Source organism: Rhyacophila brunnea, unplaced genomic scaffold (genome assembly GCF_057557595.1).
Source record: "Rhyacophila brunnea isolate RB1 unplaced genomic scaffold, BYU_Rbru_1.0 scaffold_7, whole genome shotgun sequence".
NCBI lineage: Eukaryota > Metazoa > Arthropoda > Insecta > Trichoptera > Rhyacophilidae > Rhyacophila > Rhyacophila brunnea.
Window position 1 is genome coordinate 39,042,973 of NW_028233339.1, and position 14,969 is coordinate 39,057,941.

A 14,969-nucleotide genomic window follows, 5' to 3' on the forward strand; every position below is an offset into this window, starting at 1 on the left:
GGATTTAAATACACCCAAAATTTTAATTATTATATTTTCAAAAAAATGTTATTTTTAAGAAAAATAAAAATGTTTTCATCAATTTATTCTGGATCCGTTATTAATAATCTTAATCCTGAAATGCGAGGTTTGGAAAATAATAATTCAAATCGGGATCGCAATAGACTCTACTTTTTAATTACCTTAAAAAGATAAATAATTGTAAGAGTACAAAAACTTTTAATCCAATTTAAATTAAATTTATATCCCGCATCCTCATTGGAAATAAAAAAAAATATATGTTATCGGAAATGTATACCGCGATCCACTGAAAAGCCTGCCCACTTCCGCTAACAAGACGAGTAGCCGATCTAACTAAAAACACAGGGTTTAGTCGACATGGATTACATTGACGCTAAAAAATATGTTCAGCGATTTATGTTGCCTTTAGTGAATCCTTTACTGCTCTAGAAGCCTCTGTAAAAAACGTGGATCTGAAGATTAATGAGACAAAAGTGAAATATACAACCATTTTGATCAACAAGTACCTACACAGTCTCACAGATTTTTAAACTAATCATTACCGTCCAGGGTCGGCGAACCTTTTTACGTACGCGTGCCAAAATTTCCCAAATATTATTTTTCGACTGTCTTACGTACCGAGCGGTTTTCATGGGTAAAAAATATTTTTTAAGAATTCTATTAAAAATGATAATGTTCTATATACCACTCAAAGAGCATAGCACACATACAGCTTTATCACTTTTTTCAATTACGCCATACATTTCGGTCAACCAATTTTGAAACTGTCTGCCTGAATTACAGCTCCTCCAAATATTGGTTTCTTATTTGGTGCAGCCATTTTTGGGTATAAATAAAATTATTTATTACTTAGTTTGGTTTTTACGCACAAATTGACACCAGAATTGTTCCGATCAGATAGATGATGAGGCATTATTTCGCTACAGTGTTCTCAAGCATTGTAAATCGATCATAATCAGAGGATCGCGGCGCGGTTTTCCCACGCCGCCTGATGGGGTTAGTGTGAAAATATTATATATGACGCATATAGTCTAAAAACCGACCGATGTAATTATATATTTACATCAAAAGTAATGCTTATTCTTGAAGAGTATTTACCTGATATTTTTCATACAATGCGATCTATCATTTATTATTATTATAGGTATTTTTTCACGTCAAAACCAATGGTGGCACGCGTGCCATGGGTTCGCCATCACTGACCTAGTCGCACGTGTAGAGGATTTGTATATAAACCTACAAACTGTCATGTTGTTGTCTATGGTCATTGATAGACCATAGACAACTACGCAAAAACGGAAAAGGAAACGGTTGCATCTCGACCGTCTTAGAACAGTTGCATTTCGGCCTTTCAACAATGTAGTCGACAACGCGTCCTTGTTCCGCGTCTCACTCAATCTAAATTCTAAATTATAATGTAAATATATCAACTCAAACTTAACATGTGACACAGTCATAATATACTCTGTGCCGTGTTTATATTAAATTTATTACCACAATATAAAACCATGACAATACCATCTCTCGAAACAAATATTCATAACATCGGGGACCACCAAGCATCTTCCTATTACCCCCGATAGATGTATCGGTAACTATATATTTTTTGGTTCGATAGTAATTAAACAAAATTAATAGTAGTGTAGAGATAATATAACGGAGAAAGAGCCCACTGTATGACAGTAAGGGGAACTACGCCATAGTTTCCAGAGCGGAATTCATATCTTCTCTTTCTCGTATTCCTGCAGCAAGCCGTTGCAGTACGAATCAAGTGATATGATGGTGCCTATGGTGCGATCTACTATATTCGATACGTTGGACAGAATATTGTAATACCACACACCCCACCCGTCACACAATACGTCACACCCCATAATTTACAGACCCCAAACGATAAGCGATGTCATGGATAGTAAAGCTATCGGTCGTATGTCAACTGCATGGCCCCCACATCCTGAACCGGGCCCCCATGCTAAGATCTTTGGCAGGCCTCCCTACCTATCTCTACGGCTAAAGGCAGTGTAGCTCTACAGTAGCGTTTTCCAAATGGTGTATGCAGTAAAATTAATGTGTATATTTAGTGTTTTTTTGTTGTATATTTTAATACATCCATTTGAATTAAGGAGTTGCCGAGTGTCGATACACAATTAAAATTTTTATCGTACAACCATATAATTTTTTGTAATAACATTAATAAATTTGTGATGTGTGTTTATCTCACTTATCTGGTCGCCTGGCTTCGCCGGGTCTCTCTTGAGCCCCAGCCCCCAGGTTAGAGCCCTGTCAGCCCCCCCCCTTTGTGGGGGCCATGGTCAACTGACAGGCTCAAATTTCAGGGGTTAAAAGGTGTCAACGACGATACCAAAGTAGCAGGGGTGATGTAGACGGAGATGTAGGAAATTCTTGGAGGATGATAGGAACCAGCCCAGATTGTTAAGCATTCGATGATGTTGAATTAACTAATTGTGTTTTAATTTTCAGGAGAGCTGCGAGATGCCAGCCCGAAGGGGTCTGCTCGCACCTCAGAACACCTTCCTCGACACCATCGCGACGCGTTTCGATGGCACACGTATGTATTACATTATTTATGAAAAATTGTAAAATACTTTGAAAATAAATTTAAATATACCGCGAGTATGTACGTGGTGTTTTTGAATATACCAAACATGCACTTTAGATTTTTTTTTGAGAAATCAACATTTAAAAATTGTCACTCGCAGCGCGGTGCTTAAAGTAAAATTGACGTGGAATACGATAAAAATTTTAAATCTACATAGTACATTCATTAGCTATATATATATATATTTATCCCCGACGAGAGATATAACGTGACATATTCATATTTTCCTTCACTAAACGGTTACATTTTTTGATCATGATACTGGTATATACTAATTGAGGTAAGTTTTTCTTCATAAAATTTAATTTTAAAACCATTTGAACATCTGAAGTTTTATTTAATGTTTGTTTTATATACCTAGCTTATAATTCATAATTTAGATCAATAGAAACATACATATTCGAAAAAAAAATAGCAACCGAGGCTTGAACCTCCATTCATTGAATTCCAGACAATGCATTTCACTAATTTTAAGCAAACATTGCAATAGTTATCATTCTAAAACAACTATGCATCCGTCTTCGATTGAACTTAATTTTTAACCATTATTGTCGGCTTTAAATGATTGCAATCAATGTGTTCACATGAAAGTTTTTAAAACCTACTTCTATAAAGATGGAGCATAATGTGTGAAATTTAAGTAATTCTTGAGATTCCGGAATCCCATAATTAAGAAATACTTAATATTCGAGAATATGAGACTGGTTGATTGATTTCTCAAATTTATCAATAATTCTCGAAGAATTTTTAATTCAAACTTTATGCGGGAAATATTAGTTATAATAATTTTTCTTTTTTTTTCATTTAATTTTTTATTCCATGGGTAATTTTCCTTCCAAAAATATTTTCTGTCCCGATTGGATTCTAATTCGACGATTCATATTATATTATTTTTTTAAAGTTTCTATTTCTAATATTTCTTCATGAAGGTTTTTTTGGGTTGTGGTGTTTTTTTATTTACAATTTTTATATTTCGAAAAACGAGAACCAAGCTTTCTCATTATAAACTCTACTCTACAAAATAAGTTTAACCGTCAGTAATTTTGATATTAAGTATTTATCTCAATTTTATTATGTAATTCCTTTATCATGCTGAAAAATATTAAACTATTAAATAATACGAGGGTGGGTCAATAAGTCCTTAGAAAAACCGACAGGTGGCGCGACTAGTACTGTAAGCGGTTTGTTTTCATGCAGCGGCACTACCGATTCAGTATGCTGCGAAGTTTCAATCAGATTGGTCGGGTTGTTGTTTTCTATTTTCGTACATTTAAAAAAAAAATTTGCTTGTTTACAAAAATGGAGAAAATTGAGTTTAGAGCTGTTATTAAACATTTTAATATAAAAGGGTTAACAGCAAAGGAAATAAAAAATGAGTTGGATTTAGTTCACGGCATATCTGCTCCTTCACTTGCAACTATTTATAACTGGTTAAATGAATTTAAACGTGGTCGTACATCAACAAAGGATGAACCACGCTCAGGACGTCCTGTAGAGGTGACTATACCAGAAATGATCAATAAAATCCACGATATGGTGTTAAGTGACCGAAGATTAAAGTTGAGTGAGATAATTGAGGTTACAGGGATCTCAAAAGGTAGCGTCATTTCTATTTTACATGACAAATTGGGCATGAAAAAAGTTTCTGCAAGATGGGTGCCGCGTTTGCTCACAGTCGACAATAAACGCAATAGGGTGGTGGCCTCTAAAGCCCTGTTGTCGCTCATGCAACGCAATCCGGATGAATTTTTTCGTCGCTTTGTGACTGTAGATGAAACATGGATACACCACTATACTCCCGAGACGAAAGAACAGTCAAAGCAGTGGATTGCGAAAGGCGAACCATGTCCAAAGAAGGCGAAAACCGTAAAATCAGCTGGTAAGGTTATGGCTACTGTATTTTGGGATGCACGTGGAATTATTTTCGTTGACTATTTGGAAATAGGAAAAACAATAACAGGGGATTATTATGCATTTTTATTGGACCAGCTAAAAATCGAAAATGAAGAAAAACGGCCTCATTTAAACAGGAAAAAAATCCTCTTTCATCAGGACAATGCCCGTGTTCACACATGTTTACGATCAATGGCTAAAATTGAAGAATTGAAGTTCGAATTGGTCGACCACCCACCGTATTCGCCAGATTTAGCCCCCAGTGACTTTTTCCTTTTCCCAAACTTAAAAAAATGGCCAAGTGGACAACGTTTTTTTCAAATGAAGAAGTCATCGATCGGACAAATGCTTATTTTGAGGACCTTCCGAAAACTTATTTTTCTGACGGTTTAAAAAAAAATTGAGAAACGTCTAACCAAGTGTATTGAGCTCCAAGGAGATTATGTTGAGAAATAAAAAAAAAATACAAAAATAAAAACTGTTTTAATGCTTTTTTCTAAGGAATTATTGACCCACCCTCGTATTAAATTTCGTTTCGTTATTCATAACGGTTATAAAATTTAATGATCAACTCCGAGGAGTACAATCGATTTGTCTTATTTTATAAAGTGCCTTTTTCATCACGTGTATCTACTCCCTTATATTATATTATATTAAATTTTACGCATTATGTATGGGAACCCAATAACTGACGAACCGGTTAACTGAAAACCGAATTTATTTTCGATTAACGTCGGTGCTGGTAACGATAAAAGTAATAATTGCACGGTACTAGTTTTTTTTTCATTATAGAGCTTCATTATTTTTAATTTCATTATTTTTTCTACCATAAATTTTTATATATATACACATAAACCGTTGTTAACTCTAAATACATAAATTATAGACTTACCAACTTTCGGCAGCAACCCCACATATCTAGCATAATGTAATATATATATTATATAGTATTACCAAACGAAACCCCTAGCACGAAAACGATTCAAATTCCAAATCAGTAATCTAACCAAAAATTAAAAAAAAACAACATTAACATACCCCCGATAATTATTGTAAAATAATATTATCATTAGCCTCCCGCGAGAAGGGATGCATTTTCAAAAATAAGAGATAAGAAGCCCAGTACTAAAATGACCACGAACTCGATATAAACAAACGGTCTCTCGCCCGCCATCCGGCAGGGGTGATGCCTCGGACAATAGATTTTACAAATCCTAGCATCTCGCCTGCGCTTCGTCTTGCCGTGAAAATAAACATGAATAATGCTCGAAAGGAGGACTCCACAACATTTAAGTGAGTTCCTTACGGTATTAATAGGTACGCATTATTCTTTGAAACACTATATCAGGCCACGAAGCCCAATGACAGCAGTGTACTTTAGTAATAGAAGAGAAATAATCATTCGTCACATTAATATATAATATTGAGACCTTACCGTCGAACTCGGGGCTCCCGGATGAAAGGCAAATGCCTTACGTTCTGGACTACGAGGTATATAATGATGATGTTTTTATGGGACATTATTACGCAATCCATCTCGTGGGTCAATTTGCATTTATGCCAACCTTATACCTACCAACTACACTATGGATATTACGTATATATATAAATATACGCAAGTTAAACAAATTTACTGATAATCGACTTTTCACTCAAATTTAAAAAAAAATTTATAGAATTTCAAAGAATTTCTAATGATAAGATTTTTATTATCGGCTTTTATTGAATTAATATTCTATTATCAAATATATCACAATATCTTATGGTCATTTAGTTTAAACTGATTCAAAGTATAGTGAAACAACCCTTATCGATAATAATGTCATTTATACATTTTTTGCCCTATAAAAAGGTTTTTTTAATCACACAAGAATTATTTATTATTTTCTCTTATTTTCCAGGTTTTAATTAATTTAATTTAGAAAAATATTAAAATTTTAATATTTGTATTATAAATTGTATTTGATTTGAACTGAGCGTTAACTCATATGTTTTACGTACCGGTTAAAAACATATGGTTGGGCGAATTATGATCGTTTTTTCGCAACTACTTCAAATCTCCAGATATTGTCGCAAGTCAGAGCGACCAGCAGTTACGGGTCATCAGTCGACCGTGGTTGTACATCGCCAGTTACATTCTGTTACTTTAAGATAACGTGTTTAGGCTCGTTAAAGCTAAGACTCTATTGCGTCGTGATCTGATACGATACGACTGAAGCCGCGTTAACCACATAGTGACCCATCCAAAACGCATCTGTTCAATCTTCGCTGCTCTAAATCTGATATGGTTTGAGAGAACGTCACATCTGTCATCCAATCTGTACTTGTCATCATCATTTATCCCAAAACACACGTGAAACCGTGAGAGTGACATCCCAAACTGTCCGTTTACCAGTGCGTAAGTACGTGAATACCGAACCAGCTACAGCGCGCCAGCCCTCTCAACATCAAATTTTAGTGCCTGGATTGAATCTCTGTTTAACCCCTCCCCCTAGATCCGTAATCTACAAACACTTTCAAATTACAGTCTACTGTGAAAAGCGCAACCAACATAAGTATATATTTTTAAATTATTAGGTGGGTAGATACTTACTAATATTACATTGAAAAAATCAAAATTTTATGATGAAAATTTATAAATTAACCGCTATCTTAATCAATATCATTTTTTAACGATTACATTATCAGTTAATTGGTTTAACGAATTACCGGTTTTAGTTCTTTGATACTCGATTACCCGTTTATTCAGAGAGTGTTTTATACTTGCCTAGTCTACGAGGGTGGGTCAATAATTCCTTAGAAAAAAGCATTAAAACAGTTTTTATTTTTGTATTTTTTTTTTATTTCTCAACATAATCTCCTTGGAGCTCAATACACTTGGTTAGACGTTTCTCAATTTTTTTTAAACCATCAGAAAAATAAGTTTTCGGAAGGTCCTCAAAATAAGCATTTGTCCGATCGATGACTTCTTCATTTGAAAAAAAACGTTGTGCACTTAGCCATTTTTTTAAGTTTGGGAAAAGGAAAAAGTCACTGGGGGCTAAATCTGGCGAATACGGTGGGTGGTCGACCAATTCGAACTTCAATTCTTCAATTTTAGCCATTGATCGTAAACATGTGTGAACACGGGCATTGTCCTGATGAAAGAGGATTTTTTTCCTGTTTAAATGAGGCCGTTTTTCTTCAACTTTGTTTTTTAGCTGGTCCAATAAAGATGCATAATAATCCCCTGTTATTGTTTTTCCTTTTTCCAAATAGTCAACGAAAATAATTCCACGTGCATCCCAAAATACTGTAGCCATAACCTTACCAGCTGATTTTACGGTATTCGCCTTCTTTGGACATGGTTCGCCTTTCGCAATCCACTGCTTTGACTGTTCTTTCGTCTCGGGAGTATAGTGGTGTATCCATGTTTCATCTACAGTCACAAAGCGACGAAAAAATTCATCCGGATTGCGTTGCATGAGCGACAACAGGGCTTTAGAGGCCACCACCCTATTGCGTATATTGTCGACTGTGAGCAAACGCGGCACCCATCTTGCAGAAATTTTTTTCATGCCCAATTTGTCATGTAAAATAGAAATGACGCCACCTTTTGAGATCCCTGTAACCTCAATTATCTCACTCAACTTTAATCTTCGGTCACTTAACACCATATCGTGGATTTTATTGATCATTTCTGGTGTAGTCACCTCTACAGGACGTCCTGAGCGTGGTTCATCCTTTGTTGATGTACGACCACGTTTAAATTCATTTAACCAGTTATAAATAGTTGCAAGTGAAGGAGCAGATATGCCGTGAACTAAATCCAACTCATTTTTTATTTCCTTTGCTGTTAACCCTTTTATATTAAAATGTTTAATAACAGTTCTAAACTCAATTTTCTCCATTTTCTATTTTTCCATTTTCCACAAGCAATTTTTTTTTAAATGTACGAGAAACACACAACAACCCGACCAATCTGATTGAAACTTCGCAGCATACTGAATCGGTAGTGCCGCTGCATGAAAACAAACCGCTTACAGTACTAGTCGCGCCACCTGTCGGCTTTTCTAAGGACTTATTGACCCACCCTCGTATAAGCAATGAGATGGTTTAAACGTGTATGCGCAAAGTTTGTGTGGTAAGGAGAATAAAGATGTAATCAGTGTTGCTCGAGGGCACACTTTAGCGTCTCTGTTTCCTTTATAATATGACCCGAATGTATGGTTTTGATAAAACCTCAAAGTTTCGTTGCTCTTGGTTTGACTTTGAATAGGTAGTTATTATTCAGAAATTCTATTCGGTAAGAATGTTATATAATTATAAAATATAGAAATACTACGATGTACCTTCCGTCATCAAAATGAAGATACCAGTTTGCAGATTCCGAATAGTTTGAGTTTTATCTGGTGTCAAAGTAACTGAATATCGTCGCTTAAGAAACAACACCGCGGAAGTCAATTAATTAAAGTTTTCAGGGGAAACAAAAGACCTCTCAAAAAATTGAAAAATGATACCTTTTAACTTTTTTTTTTTTTTTTTTTAGTTTAAAAAATATTTCTTTTAACTAAACACAAAAAAATAAGTTAAAAGGTATCAATTTTCAATTTTTTGAGACGTTTTTTGTTTCCCCTGAAAAAATTTATTAATTGACTTCCGCGGTGTTGTTTCTTAAGCGACGATATATTGTTGTTAAGGCTATAGCTCAGCTGAGGCATGGTCTAAAAAGATCATGAATAGGCGATGCGCGGATTGTGAAAAACGCGAGCCGAATGAAATATAATTTGTCATAAAAATTCATTTTATAGTCCTTTTTATGTTATGTTTATTATTACATTCGTAATAATAATAGTATTTTCATTGACATGTTTTCTTACATGCGGAACGTTTTTTAGTCATCTTAACACGATTTTAGAATATATTCCTCCGACGCCATCACAAAACAAATTGACGTGCAAACAGGTCGAGAATCGCTCTCCGAAGGGCAACGCGGCCGAAATTTTGTTCCACATACAGTTGAAAATTATTTGCCGTTTCACTTATGTATGCTCTTAATGTGTTTCACTGTGTAGGTTACCTGAAACCCAAGGACTTAGCGTGCTTTTACTGTTTACTATATTTACTCATCCATTAACATAGTATGTCATAGAATAGTAGGTTATAGTTTTTGTACTGACTTTTTTAGATACATCGACTACACTCCGCCCTCCGATAAATTAATAGGTGTTATATTTCTGCTACCTACGTATAATTTAATGTATTATACTAATGTATGATTTCAAAACTAACAAACATAATACGATGATAATAATAATAAAAGTTTATCTGCGTTATCGGTCCCCGAAATATTTCTTCTATTTTTAACGGTCCGCAGATTTAAAAAGGTTGGGGAACTTACTACAATTGATAATATTGTTTATTTTATTATTTTTTATATATATTTTATTGTAAATTTTGACTAATCATATATATTTTTTGATATTTATATTATTGAAAGTGTTGATTGTTTCATATTTTGTGTTTTGTAAATATTTTAAAACAATTTGTTTAGTGCCCCTGATGTAGTATGAAATATTAATGTCCAACCTCATTAATTTTAAATTAATTTGTTATTGGGAAGGTATTATTGGACGGATAATTTATGTAGGTACCTATTGTTATATTATTTATGTCGCTATGGATTTTGTTTGATAAATATTGTTTTATAAAAAGATGTATTCAGTTGAAAATGTCCCTCTGAGGCGGACGAAACCGGTCCTAATTTATTGATTAAAAGTGGAATAAGTACTACAAAAAAAATGCGTTTTATTAAATTAAAACAACAATACAATGCATTTCCACCATGAATTGACAGTTAACAAAATAAAAGGAACACTCGAATCCACCACATATAAGATTTTGTCATATGTATTTGAGTGATTCCTTTATAATTTTGAATACTTTGAGTCTACAGCCAATGTGATACAGCAGCACGTTTGTCGCTTTATCAAAATCCTGAATGAAGTAAAGAGAGTAAGTTAATGAATGGTAAACAAATAATTACAAGATAAAAAGAACTTTTTATATACAACGTTTTTAAATTCTGTTAAACCATATAAACTTGACTTGACTAGCTTAAACGATCAAAAATTGTACTTGACATGTCATATTGATTTCCATAGTAACGCACGTATATATTAATAATTTAGTTGCTAGGACCCCAGACCTCTAGCAACCAATAATGGTGTCGAAATAACTTTTCATACAAAACAGAATTCACTGAAAATGAATTCAATTCTACTTAAAGATGGCTAAAAGTAGTAAAAAAAATGCATTGGCATCGTGGTCTGATATATTCTAAAAGTTTCAAATATCTAGCTAGTCGGGAAGTTAGCTAAAAATCGATTGCAAGATTTGTACCGGACAAAGAACAACCGGACAAATAAGAATACGAGCTACGTTGTAAAATCGTATAATTAAGTAGGTAATAAAAGTTTAGCCATTCACTTAAAATTAAATTGCCGAATTCGATCGCCTCAAGTTTTCGGCAATTAAGTATGACAAAGCAAGAAATTTAAACCACCACTGTGTACCTATTTACTTAAAGTTTTTCAAATGTTACGTATTTTATTCAAATAAATTTGATTTGTAAGGTGTTTGCTAACCAATATAACTTTTCAATCGCTTTATAGCAGAGATTTTTATCGTTTAACATACGAAAATACGAAACGGTTTTGTTCGCGAAAAACACAACTAATTGAAAGATTCAGGAGCACTTTTTACGCTTTTCCCTTTTTTATGTTGCCATCGTAAAAATGCTAACACACGATCGTATTCAAATGACAACGATCGCAACTTCTTTCACATTTTTGTTCAACGCGGGTGTGCAACCAGGCGACCGTGGAGCTGTTCGATCAGTAAATCCTGAATTAACTTAACTAATTACTTTTCACAGTCATTAGCCTCACTTGCGAACTTACCATATTTATTGGAATCTAGCATTTTTAAATATACGTCTATTTAGGTACAGAAGAAATTCTTGAGACTCCTTTACTTGAGGTTGTATGGATACTGTCCGTGGCTTTATCCAACTGACTTTCTCTTAGGCATGCTTACATACTGCAGTCTGCAATTTAGAAGAAATCTTTATATAGCTACGTATTTTTTTCGACTTATACGAGGTATAAATGAGAACTCTGCCATTCTGGGTAGTGTTGACCTGTGTGTCCCTGATTACTATCTTAGAAATAGAGACCATCAGTTGTTTATTCTCCCAAGGTGCAGAACCAACCTGCCACTGGTAATGCCAATTGGGAGGGCGATAACTATGTTCAACAAAATTGCTTCGTGTGTTGATATATTCCACCTACATGAATATGAGTTAAGGTGGACGTTGTTATATAAATTCTTAAAATAGGGTCTGCTTAACTCATCCGGTGTACTTCCTTGTACCTATCTAATTTATCTACTGATCTATCTCTATTTTATGTAATACTGTTTTATATGTCTTTGTTTCTAAATGTCATGTTGTGCACGTCTTAAACTTATTTGTAATGTCGACAATATGTTAAAAAATAAATAAATTGAAAATTGAAATTTAGTCTGGTCGCTAACCAATACAATACAAACATAGCACGTAATAGATTTTTTGACTGATTCTAAGTCGTTTTTTTGCTCATTACGACTTTGCAATTGGGAAAACGACGCCACCTTTGTAAAATAGCGGCCAACAACGCGTTTTGGGTGATATTCCATTAACTTTTACACCGAGATGAAATAAATATCATTAAATTTTACCCATTTTTTCGGGGGAGTCTGTAACCCCTAGAGAGCGCGTCTCCAGGTGGCGGATAGGAGAATGCCCTAATCAAGGGTAGGAGAAAAATAAAATATCTCCCGCGGACCAACAGACCTGGCCCTCCAGGTTGGGGGTTGGGCAGAGGGTTAACCACTCTCTCCCGTGAAATCACCAAAGGTTACTAATACTACACAATGCCTCGGACATATGGCAACCGCTTATAGACGACCCGGACCGAAAAATGGACTACGAATAGGATTTTGGAACGTACTTAGCCTATACCGAGCTGGCGCAGCTCAAAACCTAGTGGAAGAACTGTCAAAATATAAGGTCCAAATTACCGCCATCCAGGAAACCCGTTGGCCGGATAGCGGAGAACTTATAGTCGGACAGCATGTTATCTACTATAGCGGAAACACAGAGGGGAAACATGTTTTCGGAACAGGTTTTGTGGTCGCCAGAGAAGTAGCAGATGCTATACTTTCTTTTGAACCCGTAAACGAGCGCATATGTGTGCTCAGAATCAAAGGAAGATGGTTTAATATATCACTTGTGAATGTACATGCCCCGACAGAGACTTCAGAAGAGGCCGAAAAGGATAATTTCTATGATCTCCTTGAAGCGACTTTTGACAGGCTACCGGGACATGATATTAAATGTGTGCTAGGAGACTTCAATGCGAAAATAGGGAAGGAAGCTGTATTCAGACCCTTTATTGGAAAAGAGAGCCTACATGATCATTCTAACGAAAATGGTAAAAAAGTGGCTCTCTTCTGCAGCGCCAAAAACTTAATCGCCCGAAGTACCACTTTTCCTCGTAAAAATATACATAAAGTGACTTGGAATTCAAGGGACAGGAAGACCTTTAACCAGATTGACCATTTTCTAATTGATAGACGACACCAAAAAGCTATTGAAAACATTCGAAGCTACAGAGGCGCTGACTGTGATACGGACCACAACTTATCGATAGCAACCTTTAGGGAAAAACTTAAAAAGACAGCGCACGCAAATGCGAAGACGAGAGTGAAATACCATATAGAAAAGCTGACAACTTCAAACGGAAGAGATAGCTACAGAAAAGAGTTACAAAACCAAATCGGAAAACTCACCGAAGGAGAAGCCTGGAGTATCGATGAGAGGTGGAAGAGACTAAAAGAAGGAATGGTAAAAGCTGCTGAAGTCTCGATAGGACTGGCACCCAAGAAAGTAAAGTGCCCTTGGTACGACGACACTTGCCGACAAATGGTGGAGGAGAGAAGAGCAGAAAGAGCGCTCTATATGCAAAATACGCAGAGCGAAGAAGCACAAAAACGATATAGCGAGACGTGCAAAAATGTCCGAAAGCATCTGAGAAAGTGCAAACGAAGCTTCATCAAAAGTAATTTTGAGCAGATGGAAGAAGAAGCAAAACGAAATAAAACTCGATCATTCTTCTCGAAAGTGAGTTTTGAAAAAAGAGGCTTTCAACATAGCACGCTACAAATCAAAGATCAACAGGGTCAGATAGTGGCAAACAAAGAGCAAGTGCTAAACATATGGAAGTCCCATTTTGAAAACTTACTTCAACGCTCTGTACCAGATGAACCTTTGGAATCGCCAGAAATCGCGACAGCAGAACCTCTTATACCGCCACCAAATAAGGCAGAGTTGATGGGAGCACTGAGTTATTTAAAGAATAACAAATCGGCAGGAAACGATAATATTCCATCGGAGCTTCTCAAGCATGGAGGAGAAACCTTTCTTAGTGCCATGCTTGAGCTACTGCAACAAATATGGGAGGAAGAAAAGATCCCTGAAGAATGGAAAGAATCACTGGTCTGTCCTATCTTCAAGAAAGGGGACAAACTCAACTGTGCAAACTACCGTGGCATCTCTCTTCTTCCTACTGCATACAAATTTCTGTCGAACATTATTCTCGAAAGAATTCTACCATATGCCGAAAACATTCTTGGTGACTACCAATGCGGCTTTAGACGAAACCGCAGTACTACCGATCAAATCTTTACACTGCGCCAAATCTTTGAAAAGAAATGGGAATACGCCCAAGATGTACACTGTCTCTTTGTAGATTTTAAAACCGCATATGACTCTATTGATAGAGAAGCTCTCTGGAATATATTGAAAGAATTTGAAATACCGTCAAAACTTATAAATATAATAAAAGTATGCATGGACGGATCCAGAAGTAGAATTCATATGCAAGGTAGTATATCAGAATCTTTTGAGGTGACAGCAGGACTAAAACAAGGCGACTCCTTATCACCCATGCTGTTCAACTTAGCTTTAGAGAAAGCCGTTAGAGAAGCTCTGAAAGCAGAAGGTGGAGTTACCCTGAATGGGTCCCATAAAATATTGGGCTACGCAGATGATTTGGTGGTGCTCGGAGAATCTGAAGAAGAAGTCAGAGATATTTTCACTCCTCTGGAGGACACAGCGAAAAGGTTGAACCTACGAGTAAATGTGGGAAAGACCAAGTATTTGAAAATGACAAGAGGCATTGAACCCTCTGGAAACATTGGAATAAGAAACTCCTCGTTCGAGAGAACCTCTCTCTTCAAGTACTTGGGCTCCAACATTACCTCTAAAAATGAAATGTCCCTAGAGCTCTCTGACCGACTGAGAAGTGGAAATGCAGCGTACTTCGCGCTGAGTCGTCTGTTCAGGTCCAAAATG

At 35.7% G+C, this 14,969-nt stretch overlaps 1 protein-coding gene across 1 annotated transcript in view; it reads left to right on the forward strand.

The window, feature by feature from the left end:
- Elk (Eag-like K[+] channel) overlaps positions 1–14,969 on the forward strand; it is a 475,602-nt gene that overhangs the window by 157,451 nt on the left and 303,182 nt on the right. The window contains exon 2 of the mRNA XM_085958147.1: positions 2,503–2,590. Within this exon, the coding sequence (XP_085814273.1) occupies positions 2,515–2,590 (76 nt within the window). The 5' untranslated portion in view covers positions 2,503–2,514. The remainder of the gene's footprint in view (positions 1–2,502; positions 2,591–14,969) is intronic.